The following is a 23,483-nucleotide window of genomic DNA, read 5'->3' as shown; positions in this document are numbered from 1 at the left end:
CCGGCCCATGTTCATCTTGGCATCAGTGATGACTCCAAGATCCTTTTCTGCAGCGCCTTGCACTTGTCAGTATTGAAACCCATCCTGTTCTCATCCGCCCACCCCTGTAACCTGTCCAGCCTATTCTTCCTGTCTAGTGTGCCCACATTCCCCCCACATCTTAGTGTTGTCTGCAAATTTGAACAGGGTGCTTTTAGCACCTCTGGAAATAGGGCAGTTTCCCTGCGGTGCCTGTAGCAGATACTCAGAGCCAGGCTCTCTACCTTAGACATAGCTGGCCCAACCAGGAGTCAGGCCTCATCTTGGCTCATACAAATCCCCCAGTGACCTAGCCTTGCCCGTCAGCCTAGCTAATCCTCCATTGTTCTGCTCTATACAGGAATTTGGAGGAGCAGTTTATCTTAGATTTTAATGCGTTTCCCAGGTGTGGGGGTTTTTTGGGGAGTTTTGATTCCCAACCCCCCGCCCCGGGATTGGCGCACCACTTTCCGTGAAGTGTCTGAATCTGAACTCCAGCGATCTCTGCTGGAGGACAACAGGCTTTGAAATACAGCAACATGAAAGGAATGAAGATTAGCAAAAATTTAATATTATATACATTTTATATATACACGTTATTTATAATTTTATATATATTGTTTATATATACAAAATTTCAAACTCCTAAAAAGATTACAATAAAAAGAAACTGCATAGAAAAGAGACTCCAGACCAACATTTTCAGTCCGACTTCTTAATAGCCCATAACATTCAGGGAAAAATATGATTTGGATGACTTAGATTGGCCAAGGCAAGTGATACGCTGCCAGGACAGGCACTGGCAACTTTTCATGTTAGTACATGGCTTATGTCCATGGGATTTGCAAAAGATGATTATGATCCATCAAAAGTATGTGAATACCCACACTTACAATTCAAAGGGATCCACACCTCTTTTAGAAATTTTTTAGGGGTCCACAAATGGAAAAACGTTGAAAAGCACTGCTCTGCAGGATTCTTTAAGATTAGCATGGTCCGTATTTAACAGGCTCTCATTTAATTCTCTATAGCCTGCGTGAATACCATTGCTGTCTATCCCGTGCTATTGGTGATCCAGTCACCAGGTGGTGGGTGGTTATGCATTGCTTATTGTTGTTGGGTTTGTATTTCTTATGCAGTTTTTCTGGATTATAATCTTTTAGGAGCTTGAAAATGATATATTATATCTATATAGACATAGATATAATATCGCTAATCCTCATCCCTTTCATGTTGCCATGTTTCACAGATCTGTGGCCTGTTACAAGTGAAATGATGAGCAATACCACCATGCACAGGAGTGTCCTGCTGCTTTTTTCTCTAAGGGCATGGGCACACAAGCCACTTACTCTGGGGTAACAGAGAGTGTAGATTTACCATGTTTCACGTGCTCCATGATGACTGCCCACGTACATACGATTATCCCGTAGTAAGTGGGACTAATCTAGGGAAATGTAGCCCTCCTTCACTGAGAGCTAAGCTACTACAGAATGTAATAAACTGCTGCTTATGAAAGCTTATGCGTCTCTGATTTAGTCTATAAGGAGTAAATCTACCCTGCCTTTTGCCTAGTTTCCACTTGTTTCAGCATAAGAGCATGCACATGGGCAGTTACCCCAAACTAGTTGCACAGTAAGTCCCTCCCCTCTCTTACCCCACAGTAACTTGTTTGTGCATCTGCCCTGAGATACACACAGACGCTCCTTTGAGCCGTGGTATTGTTTCATTAACTGCTGACCTGCACTTTGGGCCCAGCATTTGCTCCTGATGCACTGTAATAGGGAAGCTCACCCTCAGCAGGGGATCATACCATCTTTTTTGTAGTAAATGAATGGGAAGCAACAGTGAAAGAAAGAAATGTGGGGCATCAATTACTAGGTGCTGCATGATGAAGAAGGAATTGATACATTACACGTGGCTGAGGTCTTGCCAACGCCCCAGCTAATGCTGGTTTAAATGAAACTAATTTGAAGTCAGATTTAAACAAATGGATGCAAGTTGCCATTGATCCACCTAAACCAGTTTAAAACAGGAGATAGCAATGCAGCTTGTACTTGTAAATGAGCTGCATTTCAATTGATTTTAGTGTCCACACCAGGTTTGGGAGACAGCTGGGTGCAAAATGGCACCATCCTTTCAGCTAGAGCAGCTTTGTGTGAGATTGGGCCTGTGCATTTTAAACCTTAATTTCTAACAATGAGCCATAGTCATGGTGGCTTGTAGTGTCACACGAAGGAGAATTTCACTGAGCTGAAATCATGTTTTCAAAGAGCTGCTTTCCCCCTTCTCTCAGATACGTGGGCGGAGAAGAAATGGGGACACAACGTTACCGAGTTCCAGCAGAGATTCGATGAAATACTGACCCGAGGAGAAGGGCCCAGGAGACTCAAGAACCTGTATTTCATCTACCTGATCGAGTTACGGGCCTTGTCGAAAGTTCTGCCATACTTCGACCGCCCGGGCTTCCAGTTGTTCACAGGGAATCAAGTCAAAGATGCGGAGACCAAAGCCCTGCTGCTGCAAATTCTTCACCTAACCAAGTAAATACAGTCAGTCACTGGGGAAAAAGAATAATGGTGCAAAGGGAGCAGTAATCAGTGAGGAAAACAGCCCCTCCTCTGCTGGAAGCCTTTTAAAGAAGTTGCTTTTTTTTTTTTTTTTTTTTTTCAGTGGGATAATATGGGTCAAGCTAGTAGGATGGTATTATTAGGAAATTCATAGACACCTGAACTCAAAATGCAACACAGGACAACTGGCTCCACCGTTTAACGTCTTAGTCTGAAGGAAAAAAAAAAAGGATTAGTAGAGTTGTCTAATAAATTGCCTCATTGTCCGCTCCCAAACTTAAGCTGTCTGAATGAGCTCTCGGGTGCCAGCTTTAGGTTTCTATATGAGTTCAAAATAGTCTTGAATGTCTTGGTTATGGGCAGCTCTAATTAGTCACCTATGTGCGCAATGGAAGGTAGCTCTGATTAGAAGCTGGTCCTCTAGGTCAGTGGTCTCCAAACTGTTTTTTGATCGTGCACCCCCATCAGTAAAAAAATTTTGAGCATGCATCCCCAATATATGTATATTTATATAAACAGAAATAGAAATTCTAATATTTTCTTCCCGCACCCCAATGGATCGTCTTGCGCACCCTTGGGGTGCATGCACCCCACTTGGGAGACCACTGCTCTAGGTGACACACGTGCTTGTCCATTTCCGATGCCTGGCCTCTGTGGTTAAGGAGGTGCCGGTACCTTCCCATCTATTGTGTCAAAAGTGTCCTTATGAGAATTCCCAATACTTGTAAGAGACAGAAAGGACACTAAGAGAAGACACAGGGTAAAGTACCAAAACACCCAAAGGACTCAGGAGTCTAAATCTCATTTTCTGAAGTGACTCAGGAGCCTCCAAGTCATTTTGGCATTTAAAAAAATGTCATCTTCAGTCCTGTCTTCATTCATGTTTCAGATCTTTCCCTTTGCACTTTGATGAAAACTCCTTGTTTGCTGGGAATGCAAGAGAAGCTGCCAAACTGAAGGTAATGGTCCCTCTGCCCCCTCTCCTGCTACATCTGGAAGACAACAAAGTGTTTCAAACCCTGCTGGAGAAGGGATGAGTGTATAATTTGCTTACCTGCTTGATGTGATGCCACTCCCAATTTTTTGCCTGTTACTTAAGCAGATACCTGGTGGTTGTCATATCAGCAGGATGCATAAACCACTTTGGTGAATAGGAACCCTCTGCCCCATTGTCTTAAGGTGACTCTTCTATTTAACTACTTACTTGCTGAGACTGGCCACGAGCCATCGATGTAAAGGCTTTTAAAGCAGCCCTGAACTAATGTGAGCCTGTCTAGTTGTTTAGACTTTTGAGAAATGAGGTAAGGAGCTTTAATGAGGTGTGGAAAACCTAGGGCAGGCTGTTCCTGCAGTTAATGTAGTGGTTTGCACTGAGGTATAAGTGCATACTCCCACACCCCAGAGCCAGGTACTTAAGCAGAGTGCATTGTATGTTGACGAGCTTCAGTTACCAGGGGAAAAATTCTGAGTTGGGGTCAACTTATTCATTAGTCTTCCAAATGCTTCGGGCAGTTTAACGTGAGCAAGTGGGCCTGTGTCCACATTTTCCCCAAGCCTGTGAGTATGTCATCTCAGGGTAATAATGTACTGAGTTGTTCTGGTTTTTTTTCTGAATGCATCAACCAAAGGCCCTGAGCAGGCTTCTTGCATTGAGGTCTTGCATTGTACCTGCACTACGGTGGTGGGCTTGGGAAAACAAAACCCTCTTTCTTTTCCCCCCCCAGGAGGAATTTAGGTTCCATTTCCGGAATATTTCAAGGATTATGGACTGTGTCGGTTGTTTTAAATGTCGTCTTTGGGGCAAGCTCCAGGTAAGCATTAGACGTTGTCTGGGGTAAGGACCATGCCTTTGCTCTGGTTTTGTACAGGGGTCTTGGCTTGGCCAGGGCTTCTGGATGCTACCGTGATATAAACAGTAATAAGGGCACTGGTTTGGTTTTTGTTTTGATGGGTTTCCTTTGTTGCTGCTCTTAGCAGCATTTGACACAAAGCCCGTTTGATTGAGGTGATATTAATGCAATAGAAATCTGTACAAATCAAATGAGGGGAAAGGACACACTAGTCAGATGCTTGATGGCCTGTTTCTTGTCCTGCACAGACTCAGGGCTTGGGCACTGCCCTGAAGATCCTGTTTTCAGAAAAGCTGATAGAGAAGATGTCTGAGAGCAGCCCCTCCCAGGCATTCCAGCTAACGAGGCAGGAAATCGTCGCCTTGATGAATGCATTTGGAAGGTTGGTGGGAGACTTTGTGTTTATTTTTTCCAGTGCAAAGACAATACAAGGTAGCAGCACTAAAACTAAGGGTCTAGGCAGAGGTAAAGATTGCTTTGTGATCAGACAATATCTTCCTAAGCTGTTGGAGGATAGCTGGCGTGTTTGCGTGATTCTGTCGCAACACAAATGTAGTAAATGCCCTCCTTTGTTCAAAGGCAAGGGGATTTAGCTTCCTTGTACTGCGACGGGATCATGCTGAGGTAACAGCTGATACGGGTTCCTGAGCAGCTGCTCCCTGTCCCCGTCTTGTAGCTAATGAACAAATCTGTCTGTGCCCAAAGCACCTTCTCAGCAGCTCCAGCCCTAAGTCTTTGCATTCAGAGCTTTTGCTAGTGATGCTGCTAAGCTCTGCATAAGCGTCTTGTGGCCCCGCATGAGTTTTGGAGCACTGATGTTTTGTTGTTTTCCACTTCTCTGTGGGGTTACAGTCAACACTCATGACTCAAGCAGGAAGGAGTCAGAAGTGTGCAAGAAATTACGTGTGCCATTTTAGGAGCCCACTGTCTCCTGGCAGAGATCATTGCTGTTCCTACTCCTGCACTTAGTTTGGATGCCAGCCTTTGAGCTAAGATGCACCAAGTTGCTTCTGAAGCACCTCTTTACAAAAATGATACCCAAGAGGCAGCGATGCATTTGCCTTGGAAGGCGCTGTCACTGCTGGAGTGCCGTATGCGTCACAGGTACATGTCTTCCAAAGAGGCTGGTAATGACACGGAGGCTCCTTTCCTCCACCAAGATTTTATTATTGTCACTGGAATAGAAGCATGGAGAAGCTGTGCTGCAAAACAGCCTCCCTTCTCTCTGGGCGAACAAGCAAGCAGCAGCAGAGTCCAGTGTTAACACTTTCACAGCTGCTAACAAATTGCCTGCTTGCTGGCCCAGCGAGGAGGCAGCGCTTTTGTACCATAACCTCCCTAGGAAAAGGCTAGCTCCGGGCCATGACTCCGGGGGAAAAATCCTTTTCCCCTTATGTTCTGCCTTCCAAAAAACAAGATGCTTGTCTTTGGGGGTGTATGGTACATAACAGAATACAGTAAATACATGAAGCCTGCTCAGTCTTGGCATTAGTGTTTGATGCTAGGGCTCCACTAGCAAAATGCATTTGGCACAAAATGATGAAATCTTTTGCAATAAGCATAAGGTTGTTCCATAGTTGCCTTGAGTCGGCTTGAGCAGCTGTTTCAATACTTGCACGTGACTTCTTAACCTCTGTGTAATGGGGACTTTTGACTATAGCTAAAATGAGCTGTTTATAAAGGGTCCCATGTCCTATTCTGCTGCCCTTACTCCTGTGCATGTTTGCTTTAAAACAATTCAGCAAAGCTGGGGAGGTCAGAAGTTCATTGTGTACCATGTAAAATGTTTAGTTCCTGAGCTATGTATTTATATAAAAATACAAGGTGGTATTTGGCATGGCTTTAACCGTATCTTTTCCTTCCTTCTGTTTGCATACAGGATTTCAACAAGTGTTAGAGAGCTGGAAAACTTCAGGACCTTGTTACGAACTGTGCTGTGAATCTGTTGCAGAGGGAGAGAAAGACTTGAACTTCAATTTTATGCTCGTTTTCTAGAAAACAGCATAACAGCCTGGTATTCTTCATGCTTCGGGCAGCCAAAAAAGGGAAAGACCACTAGGAGAAGATGTCTTCATTTTACAAAATGATTGCGTCATCAAGTTACTGAGGCCAAATGTTTTGTATGAAAAAAATCTATTTTTTTTAAAAGCAGGGCGGGGAGTTGGTGGGAATTGGGAATAATGTGTGTGTAAAATGTAAGGATCAGGTTTTAGATTTTGAGGGTTATTAGAATAATAGTCTGTCTGTATCTACTGTCTTTCCAGGGGTAAAAAAAAGAGTCTATTTGCTTGTGGAAATGGAAGGTGCAAGTGAAACTGTGACATCAAATAAATTCAGGAACACAAAATACTACTACAGTAACTCACTAGACTGTTGCTTTTTATTTCGCCAGCCATCTTCCTCTGCCTTTGTTCACTAGCTTCTCCCAGACATTGCCATTTTTAAGATGTTTTAAAAGTAACGTACGAGATGGTGTGAAGCGCACTTAGATCAGATATCTTTTTATGTGGTTTAGTGCAGTCATCCTGGCACAAGCTACCACCTAGTTTTCAGGATACAGCTATACCACATGGCTGGCACTGGGAGGAGCATGCAACTGTGCCTAATCCCAGGCTGCTCTGCACCAATTTTGCTAAAGGTGCAACTCTCGCACCAGTTTCCTGGAGCCTGTGCAAGCCCTTTTGTAGATGTCCATTTCAATTTAACGTAGCAGTTCCCAGACTTTCGGTACCAGAGGCACACTTTTTCTCGGATTAAAATTGGTAGCACACTTCAACCTTACACCCAAAAATGTTGGGAGGAGGGGCAGGGGGAGTTCGTGTGTGCAGATCTCCAGACCCCTGGGGAGTGGGCCTGATGCCACCATGCTGCATCTACATCCACTATTGATAAAGTATCATTATAAATCAGTCGCTGCTTTAGTATCAGCCAGGTAAGCACTGGTTTGAAGCTAAACTGAAATGAAAGCCCCTATAGAGAGATGTTCCACTTCAAATGGGTTTAAAATTAATTTACATTAAACGGAGGGCTTGGGGTACGTACAGACACTTGGAGAGGTTAGAACAAGTTAAAAATGGCCACCAGATCTAAGGTAAGTCAGGGTGGAGAAGCTACTGTGGGGAGGTGGTCTCAGGAGGGCAAACAGGGTTCACAGGGGGAGGGGATGGTGAGATCTGACCCTCCCTGCCCCCCAGGCAACCAATTCTGCCCACCCACCCAACTTTCTTCCTTGGTTTCTGGCATGAGAGTAGGATGCAGGGCTTGAGGGGCTAGTGGGGAAGGCCTGGCTGGTCCATAGATGCGGGGCAGATCTGGGCATCGGGCATTGAGTTGGGGGGGATAAATAGCCTGGTGCCAAAGGGAAGTAGGAAAAGTACAGTCCCAGGCCTGGGTCCAGCAGCTGGGCTAGAACTGTACGGAAGTTTAGTTGGATTGGTCTTGCCGGACCCTACCTATCTAAGTTAGACTGCCTCAGAGGTAAACTTAACTTAGATGAGGTCAGACAGGTCTAACTGTCCACCTAACTAGGGATCTAGCTGTAAGGTCTGCACCCAGGTAAGCTAAGTTAGACTGGGTGCTCATTTTTAACGCACTCTAACTTCCCCAAACATCTGCATGTACCTTTGTGTGCATAGGCCGATTTCCACTGCTGCCAGCCCTGTCCAGATGCAGCGTGCTGAATGTGATGCTCCTACGCAGATCAAGCATGGCTCTATACAAATTAGCCTTGGTAAGGACAGACATGTCACCTGTTCATTCTGCCCTAGGTTTTATCCATCAGGGTGGCCTGTCTGACAGCGGATGGTTTGCTGGAAGAGCATAAGGAACTGATGCTGCCTGCCGCTCCATTGCTGGCTGTTGTGGGTAACTGTCCCCAAGACTCATCTTCCATCCACATGCCTAATCTCTTTCTGATCCTGATTACACTAACAGCCTTCATAGTGTTCTGCAGCAATGGACTCCCAGTGTTAATTGTGTCATGCAAAAAGCTACATCTATTGGCTTGTTTTAAACCAGCTGCCTCATGCTTTCAATAGGTGCCCCTTGTTCTTGGCTCATGAGCTACAATGAATAAGGGGATCCTTAGTTGCTTCTCTCATGCCCCTCCTGACTCCAGCCTTTTCTCCAGCTCCCCCTGCCAGCTGTCTCTTTCAGGCAAGTCCCGCCCCCCAGACCGGCCTTATGTCTTATCCAGCGACTGCATGTTATTTCACACAGCCCCTTTCAACATAGCTACCATCTCTCCCTCTCACCTGCAGCAGGCTCTATGCAGTTCCCCTGCCCCACCTTCTTCAGTGCAGGGGTAGGTTAGAAAAGTGGTCCACAAAAAAAAAAAAAAGGTTTGGCTCTGCTCCATAAGCCAAGAGTGCTGGATGGGTGAACAGTATTGGGCAAGTGACCCTCAAATGGAAACCTCTAAGCTCACACTCTCCCAGGGTAGGCAGCTTAAGAAGAAATCATGTTGAGCCCCTTTAAATAACTCCAGCACATCAGCTGCTCTGAGATCAGTTCACATGCTCACTAGCTGGGGAAAGGGGAGATTTCTTGACTCAGAGCCCATGAGGCAATAAAAGAACAGGCCAAGCATAAGTAGAAGCACATAGCAGGGAGGGAGTGTGGGCTTCCTCTGGAGGAGGAGTACATTGCCCTTTGTCTTGGTACCCAGACACATGAGCATGAGCAGTGACTGCTCCTGGTAATCAGTACTAGGGGACCAGAGCTGCTGATCCTGTAGCATCCATGAGTAGAAGGGAACAATGCAGTGCCTTCATCAACAGGGTGTGTCTGCCTCAAATATCATAGAAATCCTTAACCAGACCCCCATTTGGATGGCAAAGAAGGTAGAGCACTGTAGGCTCACAAAAGCTGCATTCATCCAACTGGAGTAGACTTACACGTCTCATAGAAGCACTGCAAAGGAGGGTTGGAAGGGACCTCAGGAGGTCACGACTAGTTCAACCCCCTGCTCAAAGCAAGGCCTGCCCCAACTACATCATCCCAGCCAAGGCTTCATCTACCCAGGTCTTAAAAACCTCCAAGGATAGAGTCCACACCCTCTCTGAGTAACCTATTCTAGTGCTTCACCACTCTTCTTGTAAGAAAGTTTTTCCTAATATCCAACCTCAACTTCCCTTGCTGCGACTTGAGCCCATTGCTCCTTGTCCTGTCATCTGCTCCCACTGAGAACAGTCCAGCTCCATCCTCTTTGCAGTCTTTAAACTGCCTACAGGGTGGTTGCAATCAAATCTACTTGATTTGATCATCAGGTTTAGACTTCAGAGCTGTAACAAGCTCATTACCAACAACAGCTGCATCCAAGCTCTGCAGCATTGCCCAAGGGAAGTGATTCTTCACTGAAATCCTCTGGAAGTATGAGGCAGGTGGATGAGCCAGCCACACACATGCCATAAACTTCCCATTGGCCAACAGAAAGTTATGCAGGGCTCAAAGTTCAGCCAAGACTCCCACAATAGCACAGAAAATTTTATTGTTATTGGTATTATTATTATTATTTCAGAGTAGTGCTTGGTTACAGCTTATTGAAGAACAACAAATAGATACATTCATTGGCCACAGCTTTCTGTTGCAACCAGTGGATAGCTGGTTGCAAAGCTGAAACACTGGTAAACCATACCAAAGGGAAGAGGTGGAAGAAAGGTGGAGGGATAAAAGTTTAATGAAAGGCAACTATGGATTAAAAAAAAACAAAAGACAAAAAAAGTGTCATTGTTCTTCTCAGCTATAAATTAATTTCAGTAAAACACAAGACCAGCCCCAAAGTGAGCAGTCAGAGTTCTGAGATCAATGGTTGTCCACACAAAAATGAATAAAAACAGAACAAAAAGGTTTGCTAGTCGCTCATGAGTATGCCGAAGCGATGAGACTCACTGCCCTCACCTGTGATCCTAATGAGGAAGATCAGATGTTTTTTTTAATATGTGCTTCAGTGCAATATGAACAATGAGCCTGTAGCCCTTTTTTTTTTTTTTTTTAAATATTTTTTGCTCAACACTCCCTTCCCTCCAAAGGAAACATAAAGTGCTCCTAGTGCTTTGGAATCAAAGCGAGAATGGGGGCCAGAAGCTTAAAAACGTATGGTCTTTGGTGACTCATGGGAGAGGACAGAAGGGCAGTGCATGGAGTTTGGGTCCCTTGTTAGTTTCACCATAAGTCGAACAGTGATCGAGACAGAGCAACTCGGTTCCACATCGCAGCTCAGGACAGGAGGCTGGTCTCATGTCCGTAGTTACAAGAAAGCAGCAGGGGAAGAGCCAGAATGATCCCCTGGAAGCACACTCGGGTTCAAGGACTAGGGCAGGGTAGTCACCAATCTGCCAGAACAGCTGGAGAGGGTGCAAGAATGAGCACGGGCTGCCTGTGCCTGGGGCCAGCAAGAGCAAAGATATACCAAGGATCTCAGAGTATCCCCAGAATGATCTTCAAGCCAGCTCTTCCATTTCTGGACATGGTGGCTAACCAGACTAGATCTAGTTCAGTGTAGCACAGACACCAATCTGCTCCTTGCACATGCTCCGATGTACAGAGGAGGATTTTGCTCTCTAGACTCCAGGCCTGCCCAGCAAAGCTCTATGACGTTCTGAGAACTGAGCACGTGTTTTGGTCACACACTCATTTTCTCCCCACCCTACACAAACACACACTCAGCCACAAGCCTGGCCATCAGAAATGTAGAAGGCTAGAAGCCCCTTGGGCCTACTGAAAGTACCAGCAGCGTCTCCTGGGGAAAGTGACCCTCACTGGGTTAGAGAGACAGACTATCCTTTTCCTCTGTGGCCATCCCCAGTCCCTTTAGTGACATTCTGCTCTAACAAGAGGTTTGAATTCAATTAAAAAAAAATTAAAAACAAATACAAGCAAAGAAGAAATACAAAAGCCAAGCCACCCTACAAGGTTTGTGCACTTCAGCAGCAAGAGCAGCTCTCGTTAAGAGGCCAAGCTTTCCCTGTAGCACAAGGACTGCTGAAATATGAAGGGGAGAAGGTGCCCTGGACAAGTCTATAACAAACTGGAGACAGCAGCTGTCCTACTGACTGCAGCAACAGCACCCCTCCTGGACATGTTCTTCTGAAGCTGCCACCTTGTAACCCAGAAGCATATTTAAAAAAAAAAAAAAAAATCAATTCATTCGTGCATCTGCTTTAAATAGGTCTGTGCATCCCGGCTGCCACTTCCTGCTTTCCTAGTTCAAGTGGGGAGCTTTTGGACATAGTTAAGAGCGACTGAGAGACTAAGCCTGTTCTGGAATGCAATCCAAGAGGGTAAAAACAACCCATTCTGTTAAAAGACTCCTCAGTCAGATGCATCCACAAGGCAAGTATAGCAGCTATCTGCAGTCTGAATACTGAGGACTTCAGCCCAGAGCACTCCGCACCCACTTTCTAGGTCATATTCAGTGGCAAGGAGGTTGGTAGACCCTGAAGAATAGAGACAGAAGAAACAGATTTGAAGAGGTCCCAGCTAAGTACCTGAATCGGAACACAACTCTTCCAGCCATCATGGGGGCCACCATTTCTATGTCAGAGTGCTGCTATGGAGAGGGGAGGAAGGGGAGAACACACAACAAAAAACTTATCTCATTTCCAAAAGTGACTTCCCTGGGTTTGTCTTGGCTTAGGTTAAAAAAGGTTCAGTTAATTGCTAATCTGCCAAAAGCACATAAATACTGAGTGCTGCTCAGGGCATTCCTGAGCAGAGCTAGTGCTCGAAGCAGCCTCTGTTACATATTTGTTGTGGCCAAAACAAGGACTCACAGATAACACCGGCTTCCCAGCCTCCTCACTGTGTTTTCCTGATGTGGCCATGCCCATACCTCACGGCCCAGTGATCACACCGCAAGCCTAGCACCAACTCTGGTTGTTCTGCTCCTCCCAAGTTGGCGTTTCTCCTTTTAACTAAAGTGTGAAGAGCTGTTCAGTGACCTCAGTGCTACTTGGTACACATAAGCCTCCTGTACCTGTGCTTTTAGGTTTGCTTTCACAATGGTCCCAGAGCAGGGCATTACAGCAGTCCACTGAAACCAGAACCTTGAGTCAGAGCCAGCCCACGTTCTCAGCAAGGAGACATTCCCTTCATCTTGCGCAAATATGGCACATTTTGCTTTAATCGATATTCTTCATTGTCCCCATAGTAGCGTGCACCCTGTTGCTTGTCAGGAAGGGAGATGTACTGTCCTTTGAGAGTGGGTCAGACCACGGAGTCTTTCACAGATCATGTATGCTTGCTCCAGTTCCTGCAGGAAGACGACACCTCCCAGCTATGGATGTGCAATTAAAAAAGTTTCAGACAGGGAGAGTCTGAGCGAGATTTGTTCCTTCAGAATGTGCAGATAAAAGTGCAAATATGCAGTTGATGTTTCTTCTCTAGTAAGGAAGCTCTGGTGCTTTTAGCTGCCGACAAGCATCTTGAGAAAAAACAAACAGACCGAAAAGCTTCCAGAGTTCACCTTCACTTTGCTACATGGTACCGTGAGTCAGTCTTGTTCATTACGTGCAGCCCATGAGTCCAGGCCCTGGTCTGTGGCTGCATTAGGTGATGGAATGTTTGCGTAGATGGAGTTAGACGTTTAGAAAACAAATTATTACAAACCTTACACCCCGAGAGCTGCCTCCGGTAGCCCTCTTCAGTTCTGTGGTGCTGAGTATAAGCCATGGCGATTGCTAGATTCCAAGTCGCCAGAAGTGAAGAGCAGGGGAGCGTTATCTATTGTAGGTCCACTCAGGTGAGGAGCAGCAGGGTAGCCGTCACTGCCGGTCAGAGAGCCATACCAGCCGGAGCACGGAGGGGCAGCCAGGCTTTGAAGAGAAGAAATGGAATAGCCTCAGACATGCTTCTGGCTTGTGTACCTTGACTCCCCTAGATGATGAAACAGCACCCTTCTCAAAAAGAAAGGCGACTTCCAGAGATCATGTACCCACCCACTGAACAATTTGGCCCCTACTGAAATTTTTTTAAAAGAAAAGTGTCAATTTGGGTGCTGAAATTAACACCAGAAAATACAAGTGAAGATTCCTAGTTTTAAGGCTCTTATATCCCCCCTACCCACACCAAGCACCAATCGCCAACTCCAGAGGCTGCCTAAGATTTTTGTGATTCCTAGCAAAATGGTTCTAGTGTTTTTATGCCAGAGACATGGTCATTTTTGACCAGTGACTCATGGTGGATAGGTCATTTTCAACCTGGAGGAACGTGGGCAGTGGGGTCCCCCAGGACTCGGTCCTCAGGCCCGCACTATTCAACATCTTCATCAGTGACGTGGACGAGGGGGCGAAAAGCACCCTGTTCAAATTTGCAGATGACACGAAAATGTGGGGAAAAAGTGGGCACAACAGCAGGGAGGGACAGGCTGCAACTAGATCTGGACAGGTTATAGAGGTGGGTGGATGAGAATAGGATGGGATTCAACACTGACAAGTGCAAGGTATGGCACCTAGGGAGAAGGAACCAGCACCATACCTACAGGCTGGGGAACTCCCTTCTCATCAGTACAGAGGCAAAAAAGGATCTTGGAGTCACTATTGATTCCAGAATGAACATGGGCCACCAATCCAGGGACATGGTCAATAAGGCTAACTGCACCTTGTCACACATCCACAGATGCATCACAAGCAGGTCCAAGGAGGTGATCCTCCCCCTCTATGCGACACTGGTCAGGCCGCAGCTGGAGTACTGCGTCCAGTTCTGTGTCCCACTTCAGGAGGGACGTGGACAGCATCAAGAGGGTCAAGAGGAGGGCCACTCACATGGTCAAGGGGTAGCAGAGGCTACCAGAAGAGGCTACGAGACCTGAACCTGTTTCAGCCTCCACAAGTGAAGGCTGAGAGGGGATCTGGTGGTTGTCTATAAAACTTACCGGAGAGACTAGTGGGGAACAGAAGAGTCCCTCTTCCCCCAAGCACTATCAGGAGTAACCGGAAATAACAACCACAAGTTGACTGAGAGTAGGTTCAGACTAGATATAAGGAGGCGCTACTTCACAGTCAGGGCGGCTAGGATCTGGAACCAGTTTCCAAGGGAAGTGGTGCTGGCCCCTACCCTGGGGGTCTAAGAGGAGGCTGGATGAACACCTTGCTGGGGTCGTTTGATCCCAGCATTCATTCCTGCCCATGGCAGGAGGTCAGACTTGATGATCTGCTCAGGTCCCTTCTGACCCGACCAACTATGGAACTACACTCAGAAGAGATGCACATAATCTCAGGCTGTTGAAAGCCAGGGGATGACAGAATGGCTATTTCCAAGGGACTTTTGGCTCAAGGTTCTACAATAGTAATTTCATCTAAAGCTTTCAGCACCTGTCTAACCCTGGTCTGACTTTTGGTCTTCAAACATACATTTAAAACTCTAGACGAGGGGGGTCAGCAATATTTTCCAGCAGCAGGCCAGAATGACTTGTTATGTTGAAGGTGGGCTGGTGCTAGCACCCGGCTGCCACCATTTTGCCACTACTGCTCCTCTGTCACCAGCTGCAGTGCAGCATGAAGCATCCAGCTGCCCAGCTCTGGGGGCTGGATCCAATGGCTCTGTAAGGCCACAGGTTGCTGGTTCCTGCTCTAGGCACTTTGACCACAGCCAGCAATTCAGTTTCAGTGCTCAACTGCAGCTCTGCTTCTCAACAGTCTGCCACAAATTCTTATGTCTATGCTTTGGGCACAGCTGGTATGACAGATTCTTTGGCTCTGGAGCCAGAGTGAGCTACTCTGTAGCCGTATCAACTTCCTGCATACACGGAGTCCAAGCCGTGGCTCATCTGAATAGCAGTCATGACCCACCTTCCCCCATCTCTTCCGCCAAGTCGTGACAAGTCATCATCGCTGTCGTACCGCCTCGGATTGTCAAAGAAGTACGCTCGGGAGCTGTAGCTATGACTGTTTATCATCCCACCTGGTGTCTGCAAGGGAGGAACAGGAAGAAGTGACTACTTTCTGGAGACTGAGGTCGAAGGGGATGCCACACAATACAGATCCTACCGCATGTTACTCTCTGCACTAGAATATTTAAAAGGCAATTAGTTTGTGACATCATACCAAGTTCTGAGAGAGTCTCCGAGCTCGGAAGAACAGCACCACAAAGGTCGTCGGCACCAGCTCCCAGAGAAAGAGGACCACTCCAAACACCACAAATTCTTCTCCGCTGATTTCTTCCCCGTGGATCTGCAAGCACAGCACGCGACACTGAAGGCTTTTGGGCAACTCAAGTTCACTCCCAAGGGATTTGGGTCCAAAAGCTTGACTAAGATCCAGCCAAGCAAAATGCATGTGGTGTACACTGTTCAGGAGTGTACATGCCCTCAGGAATGTAGGGCACTGGAATTTCTGGACTAGGCAGACTAGTGGTTCATCTAGCCCAGATGAGTTTCTATGCCAGTGTGGACCCCCTCAATGTAAGCAACTGATATGTTAAGACAGAGCCATTGTATCAAGTGGCACAGGGGAGGGTTTCCACGTCCCTACAAAGCATTTTCCTCAGTAGCCAGAAGGATGTGGCTACAGGTTGTTTCTGGGTGGGGGACACACACAGTACTCCAATGGACCAGGTGACCTACTCCTGACCATTTCTCTGCTCATCACAATAACCCTCATTGGTCCACGACAGAAACCTAGGATAAAAATCAGTCTATGCTATACCATAGTACAATGGATAGTATCAGCGGTGTGCATGTACACACTATAGAATCAGATCAAAAAGTCTCATTTGCTTAACATTGTGCATCTCCTTTCAGCCCTTTAGTTTCCTGTCTGTATACAAATCCCTCATAAGGAAGCAACATTTGCCATCATATTGCAGCTTTCTCGCTGTTATGGTTCATAACACAGCTGGGCAAGCCAGTGTTAAAGAAAGAGGACAGTCACCCTCCGAACAAAGACTCTGTTTTAAGATTAACAGTTGCTGCTGCAACCCCCTTCAATGGAGGAGACTTCAGCAACTAGCAACAGACCAACCTCATTTCTCCAGAATCCTAACACGCCCAGGGATGCATTATCTTTCTGTATTTGCATTGGGTTTCCCAGGACAGCTCTACTTCTATCTACACCCTAAAGACAACTCCACAACACACACACTTCTCACTGTCACTGACCCAAGTGACTTCTCACACACACTTTACCTTATCTGAGGGGTTGTCCCAGCCATAGTTAAATGGACTGGGAATATTGTCTGGAGACATAACCACTGCTACCAGGTTGTAGCAAGCCCTTGAAGAATACAGAAGGGCAGCTACAGAGCCCACGAGAATAGCCTGGCAGACGGATGTGCCCTAAAAATGGCAGAGGAAACAAGATGCATTAGAAAACAAGTACGCTGTAACTCAAGTCTTCCCTGAAGATTAGGCTATGCATGGCAAGTAGTGCGTGCAATAGCTGACCCAGATCATCAACTTCAAACACCAGCTTTAAATATTTTAGTGATAACCGGGCTAAGAACCTCACTCTGAACTCTGGGGAAGTTCACTGTAACAACCCAGCAGGAGCAGCCTTGCAAACCGAATGGCAGAACAACAGTTAGAGTGGTCTAACAGAATAGTTTAATAATAACTATTAGAACTGTGAGGTTACCTGTGGTGCGCAGTTGTAGGTAGAGCAGAAAGCATAGTTTATGCAAGCATGTGGGCATTATGGTCTACACCAAGGGTTGATAATGTTTTTAGGCAGAGTGCCAAAACACACCCACAACCTTGATTTGCAAGATGTTGGCATGCCAGGGGCAGATGGCGGGGGAATTGCAAGAGGACAGATCCTTGCTGTGGTAGCACAGCCCCAGCCTCTTTTGAAGCATGCTTGCCAAGCAAAAAATGTTTCTGCATGCCATGCATGCTGGGAGATGCCTACCCCCGGTCTAGACACAGCCAATGTAAGACAAAGCCCAAAGAATAGTCAAGAGTCAAGCCCCCAGTGCTACATTCTCATGTACGCCATGGCTTTAAGGCGACTGGTCCTTCCATGGTGTGATGTACCACAGCCTTTTTAAAGCTGCTCTGAGAATATCTGAGAGGGTCCTTGAAGTGCTCTGCTGTCACAGGAGTGACCGCTTCAGGCAGCAGCATGTGTCCAAAGAGTTAGAAGATGGCATTTTAGCCGGGGACAACAAACAGCTTACAGAAAAAGGAACTTCACAAAAAGTCAGATACACTTGCAGTTCTGTTCTGAAGGCAGTGGCAGCCAGTATAGCAGAGCTGTGCGTCACCATGCCTTTTATCCAGAATTCCTGCAGCCGTGACCCTTGTCCAATCAACCTAACAACTACTGTTACCAGTCCCCCTGCACTTCACAGGGAATAACTCGCTCCCTTCTCTGCCACAATTAGGTTGTACTTTTGTCTTACAAGGGCTCCCAGCCGCCTCTTCACTCCTGGTGCACAGCCCTCCTCTGTCCCTCCAAGCAAACAGTTCACATTTATATGGAATCTTTTGTCTGCAATCAGCTTTTCTCAAACCTGAAAAAGGACATGCTTTTGGACACCAGTGCCTGACAATCTAGTTGCTTTCTGAGCATGCGGTCTAGGTCCTGATCTCTTGCATCCTTTTTGGGAAAGGCCCAACATGATGCCTAGCTCCTTGCCTTCTTCTGCACTAGAGTTTATCCAGTGACAGGGGAAAGCCTGCTCATTACTGGTCAGATTGGTGGGATGGGGCAGGGGGATTACCCCCTCCAAAAAAAACCAAACAGAGTCCTCATCTTTAGTTAGGCCATTGCTGCAGGACTGGTTGAAGAAGTCTAGTTACCACAGTGGGTTGGACCTACCTCCAGACATTATCTACAGGAAGCTGGTCCCTGTTATGTGAAATGCAAGAACACTTAGGGGATTTTCACCTGGCCTGGCTGCAAGGAGTGGAAGTTGTGGCTATATCAGGGAGCGGTAGCCAAGTACTTGCTTTCAGCAGCAGTAGCACATTAGTCTGGAGGATTAGCAGAAAGTAGTGGGTGCCCTGGCCCAGTGTTCCTTATGAGGTGAAACGACTAGAGGGTGGAGAAAAAGCAGTTTCGCTAGCCCTTTACTTCTCTCAGGCTCGGTAGATTGAATATAGTCTCTCACGCAAGGGAAGTAACAGAACACCAGCAGTTTGCACAGCAGGAATTCAATGACAAGGCTAGGCTGCCTTCACTCTCAGTATCACTACTGTAAAAGTCCCTCTAGGGTCAGCAACCCTGTCTGCATCAGGTCTTGGTTCACTACTGACATAAGGCTCTATGCACCTGGTCCAGCACCTACGTGCTACAGAAGATGAAGGGGAGAAGTGGAGGTCTCCAAGGGGTACAAGCCATTAACCAGTTAAGGCCATAGGTCAGGAGAAGAGATTTCTTGCAACAGTGAAAGGCATTTACATCATTTGGAAGGGCTTTTTTGCCAGGCTAGCACAAGCCTGGTTAGACAAACTGGAGACACACTTGAACGGAGATGGATTTCACCAGTGTTTAAGCAGTTGATAATGTAAGTGTTGCACCTACCTTTGACTCGAGGTAGACATTTGCTGAAGACATTTTTGCAAGTTTGCACATACAACAAGCTAATGAAATGGCACAGAGAATGAAGAGAGTGTCATTGGCTAATGCCTGAGCAAACACTGTCCATCTCAGCTGATTCTCTGGAATATCTCCATAGATTAACATTGCACAGGTCACATTCACAACTAGGAAGAGAAGGCTGGTAAATATGGAGCCCAGATACATGAGGACCCTGAAAAGGAATGAGAAATTGATGTTAAGTGAGGGAGTCCATGAAGCTGCTCCATAGCCACATTCAAACATTCTGGAGTGGTGCTTTTGTGTCCAAACTCCTAATCTGAAGACTCAAGATTACTTGCTGCATGAAGAGGCCTTTATGAAAGCTGGGAACATTTAGACATTCAGAAGTCATTACACTGTAAGACTCTTATCTTAGAAGAAGCAGACTGAGAAACTCTAGCATGAGGCATCCTGTGATCTTTAGACTAATAGAAAATTTGGGTTGGAAGGGACCTCAGGAGGTCAGCTAGTCCAACCCCCTGCTCAAAGCAGAAGCATCTCCAGCTACATCCAGACATTGTTTAGCCAGGTCTTAAAATAACCTCCAAGGATGGAGGTTCGTCCACCTCTCTGGAAACTGTGGAACCTTTGTGGGCAGATAGGAGTTACACAACACTTAACTGTAAGAAGATAAAAAAAATAAGCTCTTATCTTGCAGTGTTTAGTGTTGTTCTAACCTTACCTTGGATGGAGAAGCCAGAGTCAGCACAATGCAGACACTCAGTCTTGGTACAAAGAGAGACTGCAACTACATTACATCCTACATCAAAATATGAAGACCAACGACAAGCAAGTCCCTGGCCCAATTATTGACATACTGCCAAAAGCCACATCAGACTAGAGACATGGTATTCCAGCCATGGCTTCTTAAAGGTTGCAGACCACTGGCCTACACTCTATTTTGATTCGGTTCTTGATCCTATACAATTGCAACTCCATGCCAAATGCCCATATTGCTCCAGGGTGAGCTACACTGCACTGGAGATCAGGAACAGAACTAGTCCCGTCACCAACTAGAAGTGATTTGGAAGTAGGAAAACAGGGGCAAGTCCCCAAAAGGTTGATGTGGGTGACTGCCATAAAAGAGACTGAGAAGCAGAGTGCTGGTGTAGCAGTGCTCTTCCAGGCAGGGTGCATGAGCAGGCTTGGCATTTAGTTTCCCAAAGCCATGGTGACCATGCACAAAGCAAGACATTCTTGACTGGTACAGTCTCCAGGAAAGCCTCTCTGCTGATGCACACTGGGCACTCATGTCGGGTAAGCGGTCCCGGCAGCTCCTCAGCACATGTGGTCAAGTCCTTTACTCCAGACCTGCAAGGGACCAAACTCCAGTTCTTGTACTAGAACTCAAAGCTTCCCTGGGGCTCTGCTATCCACACCCTGCACCACAGAGGCTGGCTCATCTTAACCAAGTCACTCCTTGCAAAGAAAAAGAGCAGACCTAGTCCTACCAAGCTCTAACACAGGAGTCTACTGATTTCAGACAGTGGCTTCCAGATATACACTGTCATTAAACAAGAGCATATTGGGAGGGTGGTCTAAAGGGAAATATTACTTACTTGTACTTGTTGAATTCTGCTGCACATTTGACTTTGAATATAACCTGGAAAGAAGAGGGAGGAATGTCATTACGACCAGGATTATAAGTAATAGTCCCTTTGGCAGTACACTGAAAGGGGTCCCTTTCCCTAGGAAAGGAAACTCAGGTTTCCATTCTAGACATGGGAGTCTATAGCCCTCCAAACCGATCAATGCAAATTGCAGCCTGCAACTTCTTGCTATGTAGACAAAAAGGTTGAGCAAAGTGTTTAAGTTTGTAGGTAGCAAGTTATCTTGTATTCTTACAAAAGAATTATGCTTAAACCAATTACTCTTTGGGCAATAACAGCAAGTCCAGTTTTATCATCCAAGAGCAAACCAAGGCACTCAAGAACACTGCCGAATTCCAGTCTCCTTACATTTTATAGCTGCTACAGCTGCGCTGTTCAAAGTTTACTTGACGAGATGCTCTTTGTACTGCATATTTTAGTGCCTCAGTACTGTTTAATTTCCTTATTAAAGAAAGTGCTTTAGCTGCTATATTAAATTAAACATTCAAGGGCTATTTCTAGTTTAGCCATTTGTATTGGATTAAACTTCATAGAGAAAGCTATTGCAATAATAGAGGGTACACACACACACACACACACTCACTCTCTCTCGGTGGCCGCATCCAGATGAGTGCAGCTGTGCTGTACATGGTGCCGCAGACACATCTGCAGTGCCACATACTGCACATTGAGGTGTTCTCTGTGCTGCAAGGTAGCAGTGTGTTGTGGGGGGAGAAAGAGGAGTTGACCCCAGGGGATCCTAGGGTAAAAAAAACAGGGGGAGGCGAAGGAGGGGAAGCTGCAGTGGTACATGCAGGGGCAGCACATACTGCCCAAGACTAGAGAGCCTGGCCAGCCAGAGCCATGCTTTGGCTGCCAACCAGGCTCTGAACAGAAGGACTGCCACTGCTGCAGCCCCAGGAGACCCCTAGGTAAGGCTGCTGGGACCAGCCCAGTGTTGGCCCCAGTCTCCCTTACCCCAGCTGGGATACCCTGCCGTATGCCATAGGGCACGTGGCACAGGCTTTCCCCAGGGACAGCTAGCAGCGGCACAAGCGTCCACACTTGCGTGGATGCAGCCAATGCGTCTGCTTCTGGGTTTGTTCACCCTAGAGACAAACTCAGTTGGCCAAATACAATTTTCAACAGTGATTCATGATTCACTTGAAGACTAAGCCCAAGCCCACTGAATTCTGTAGAAGACTACAGATTGAATTACACAATTCATATTACATCTTGCACTCTAGAACAAGTCTCAGGCCAGGAAGGGAATAGTGCATAGATTTCCCTTAAACAGCAGCAGTAGTTATAGGCCCATACTCACGCGGGGCAAGGAAACAGTCACAATGCAACAATTCCTTGGTTTTAACCCAAGCAGCTGCACGTGGCTTGCAGAAGGGAGTTTTGGAAGAGAGTTTAAGGAGTCCCTCACGGGCTATTAGGGTGGTCTAACCGCTGACAAGCAGAGAAGACTTTGTCCTTTGTTACAGACACACCCGCACAATGCAAGAGTTAAGGGTCAAGAGCAGCAAATCTCCACCCTCCCACAAACACTTTTTCCTAGCTCTCGACTCACTAGATTCCTAGTCTTGCCTGCCAAGTGGTGGCTGCCCACTGGTTTGCCATTTCATGAAGAACAAACAACGAGTGGTACAATGCCGAGCAGTCTTACAGCACACTGGACTCCTTTGAAAATCCTAGCCTAAATGAAGCAGAAAAACCAAGTTCCACTGAACACTAATAAGAAATAGAGCAAACAACTAAATCTTTGGATGAGAGGCTATTCAAAGACTAGACAAGTGAGATACTAGACAAACTGGATGGCCATCCTGCCTCCTAATCCATAGGTCTAATTTAATCATCAAGTCCCCATTTCTCAACATGGAGGTTGCCCATGAGCAAATAGAGCAGACACGAGTAGCAGCCAAGTTGCACTAGTAAAGCTCAGCCATCCTTTAAGTACTTTGTCACTCCCATTAATCCTTCCCTGGTTCAGCACAAGATTACAGACAGGATTTAGTCCTTCGGAAAGCATTGATTTCTACATGTGTTCAAAGAATTAATTGGCTAATCTGGAAAGGAGGCGTCTGAAGCAGGGTTGCATCTGCACGCTCCTTGCATCTCAACTTTTTTTTTTTTGAGCCAGAAAGGCAAGTTTCAAAAGGCAGCTTCACCATGAAGGATGGCAAGACTTTGCTGAGCCAGTGAGCTGGGAACATACAAGATGTTACCAGTTCTAGTAGATGCATTTGCAGTCACTGAAGCATTGTCAGACTGAGTGTATCTTTTATTATGGTCTCCTCCCTTCAGCTACATCCCTTTCAGGTCCCACACCATTTTTGTTCTAGGCCAGGGATTCGCAACCAGGTACAGCATTCTGGGGTGACGCGAGATCATTTTATGAGTGCCACACAGTATCAGCACTGCTTGGCATGCAAATACCTGCACGTAAAATTTGCAGGGTTAACCCAGAAATGTCAAGTTGTTTGATGCTATGGATTCTTTTCTGACCCACGGTGGTCTTTCAAGTTCTTTGCAATACAAAAATGGTTCCATCATCTCTACCCCAGCAAAAAGGGTTTGGGGGGGGGGGGGGAAGGAGACAGAGCAAATAAATAACAGCTGACATTTTCTGAGGGATCTCTCAAGTCTGAAGTAGTTTCCTTAGAGTGATTCTTCATTGCTGACTAATAGGTGTCACATTCTGATTTGCCATCTCTCTTCCACCTTTGAGTCAGAGCCATCAAGGCCATTTTATTTTCCAAGAAGCTTTGGGAATACTGGCATTCATCTGACAACCTTCTGAGAGAGGCACTGGCCCCTCTATTCATAGTTGCAAGTGCAGATTTAGTGTCCTGGTTTCTAACGTTTCACAGAAGTTTAGGGCTGAAAGGGACCTTGTGAGATCATCAGGTCCAGCCCCCTGTTCTGGGCAGGAAAGAC

The 23,483-nt window shown here is 46.3% G+C and overlaps 2 protein-coding genes across 2 annotated transcripts in view; one reads left to right on the top strand and one right to left on the bottom strand.

The window, feature by feature from the left end:
- ERO1A (endoplasmic reticulum oxidoreductase 1 alpha) overlaps positions 1-6,800 on the top strand; it is a 26,504-nt gene extending 19,704 nt beyond the window's left edge. The window contains exons 11-15 of the mRNA XM_019556592.1: positions 2,312-2,558; positions 3,475-3,544; positions 4,310-4,396; positions 4,684-4,817; positions 6,315-6,800. Of these exons, the coding sequence (XP_019412137.1) occupies positions 2,312-2,558; positions 3,475-3,544; positions 4,310-4,396; positions 4,684-4,817; positions 6,315-6,375 (599 nt within the window). The 3' untranslated portion in view covers positions 6,376-6,800. The remainder of the gene's footprint in view (positions 1-2,311; positions 2,559-3,474; positions 3,545-4,309; positions 4,397-4,683; positions 4,818-6,314) is intronic.
- Positions 6,801-10,371: 3,571 nt separating this feature from the next.
- GPR137C (G protein-coupled receptor 137C) overlaps positions 10,372-23,483 on the bottom strand; it is a 23,046-nt gene continuing 9,934 nt past the window's right edge. Inside the window, exons 2-7 of the mRNA XM_019556613.1 lie at positions 20,511-20,554; positions 18,895-19,123; positions 16,557-16,706; positions 15,478-15,603; positions 15,223-15,341; positions 10,372-13,248 (exon numbers count right to left, since the gene is read on the bottom strand). Of these exons, the coding sequence (XP_019412158.1) occupies positions 13,077-13,248; positions 15,223-15,341; positions 15,478-15,603; positions 16,557-16,706; positions 18,895-19,123; positions 20,511-20,554 (840 nt within the window). The 3' untranslated portion in view covers positions 10,372-13,076. The remainder of the gene's footprint in view (positions 13,249-15,222; positions 15,342-15,477; positions 15,604-16,556; positions 16,707-18,894; positions 19,124-20,510; positions 20,555-23,483) is intronic.

This window comes from Crocodylus porosus, unplaced genomic scaffold (genome assembly GCF_001723895.1).
Source record: "Crocodylus porosus isolate Cpor-Errol unplaced genomic scaffold, CroPor_comp1, whole genome shotgun sequence".
Classification (NCBI taxonomy): domain Eukaryota; kingdom Metazoa; phylum Chordata; order Crocodylia; family Crocodylidae; genus Crocodylus; species Crocodylus porosus.
This window is presented reverse-complemented; position numbering and strand designations above follow the sequence as displayed.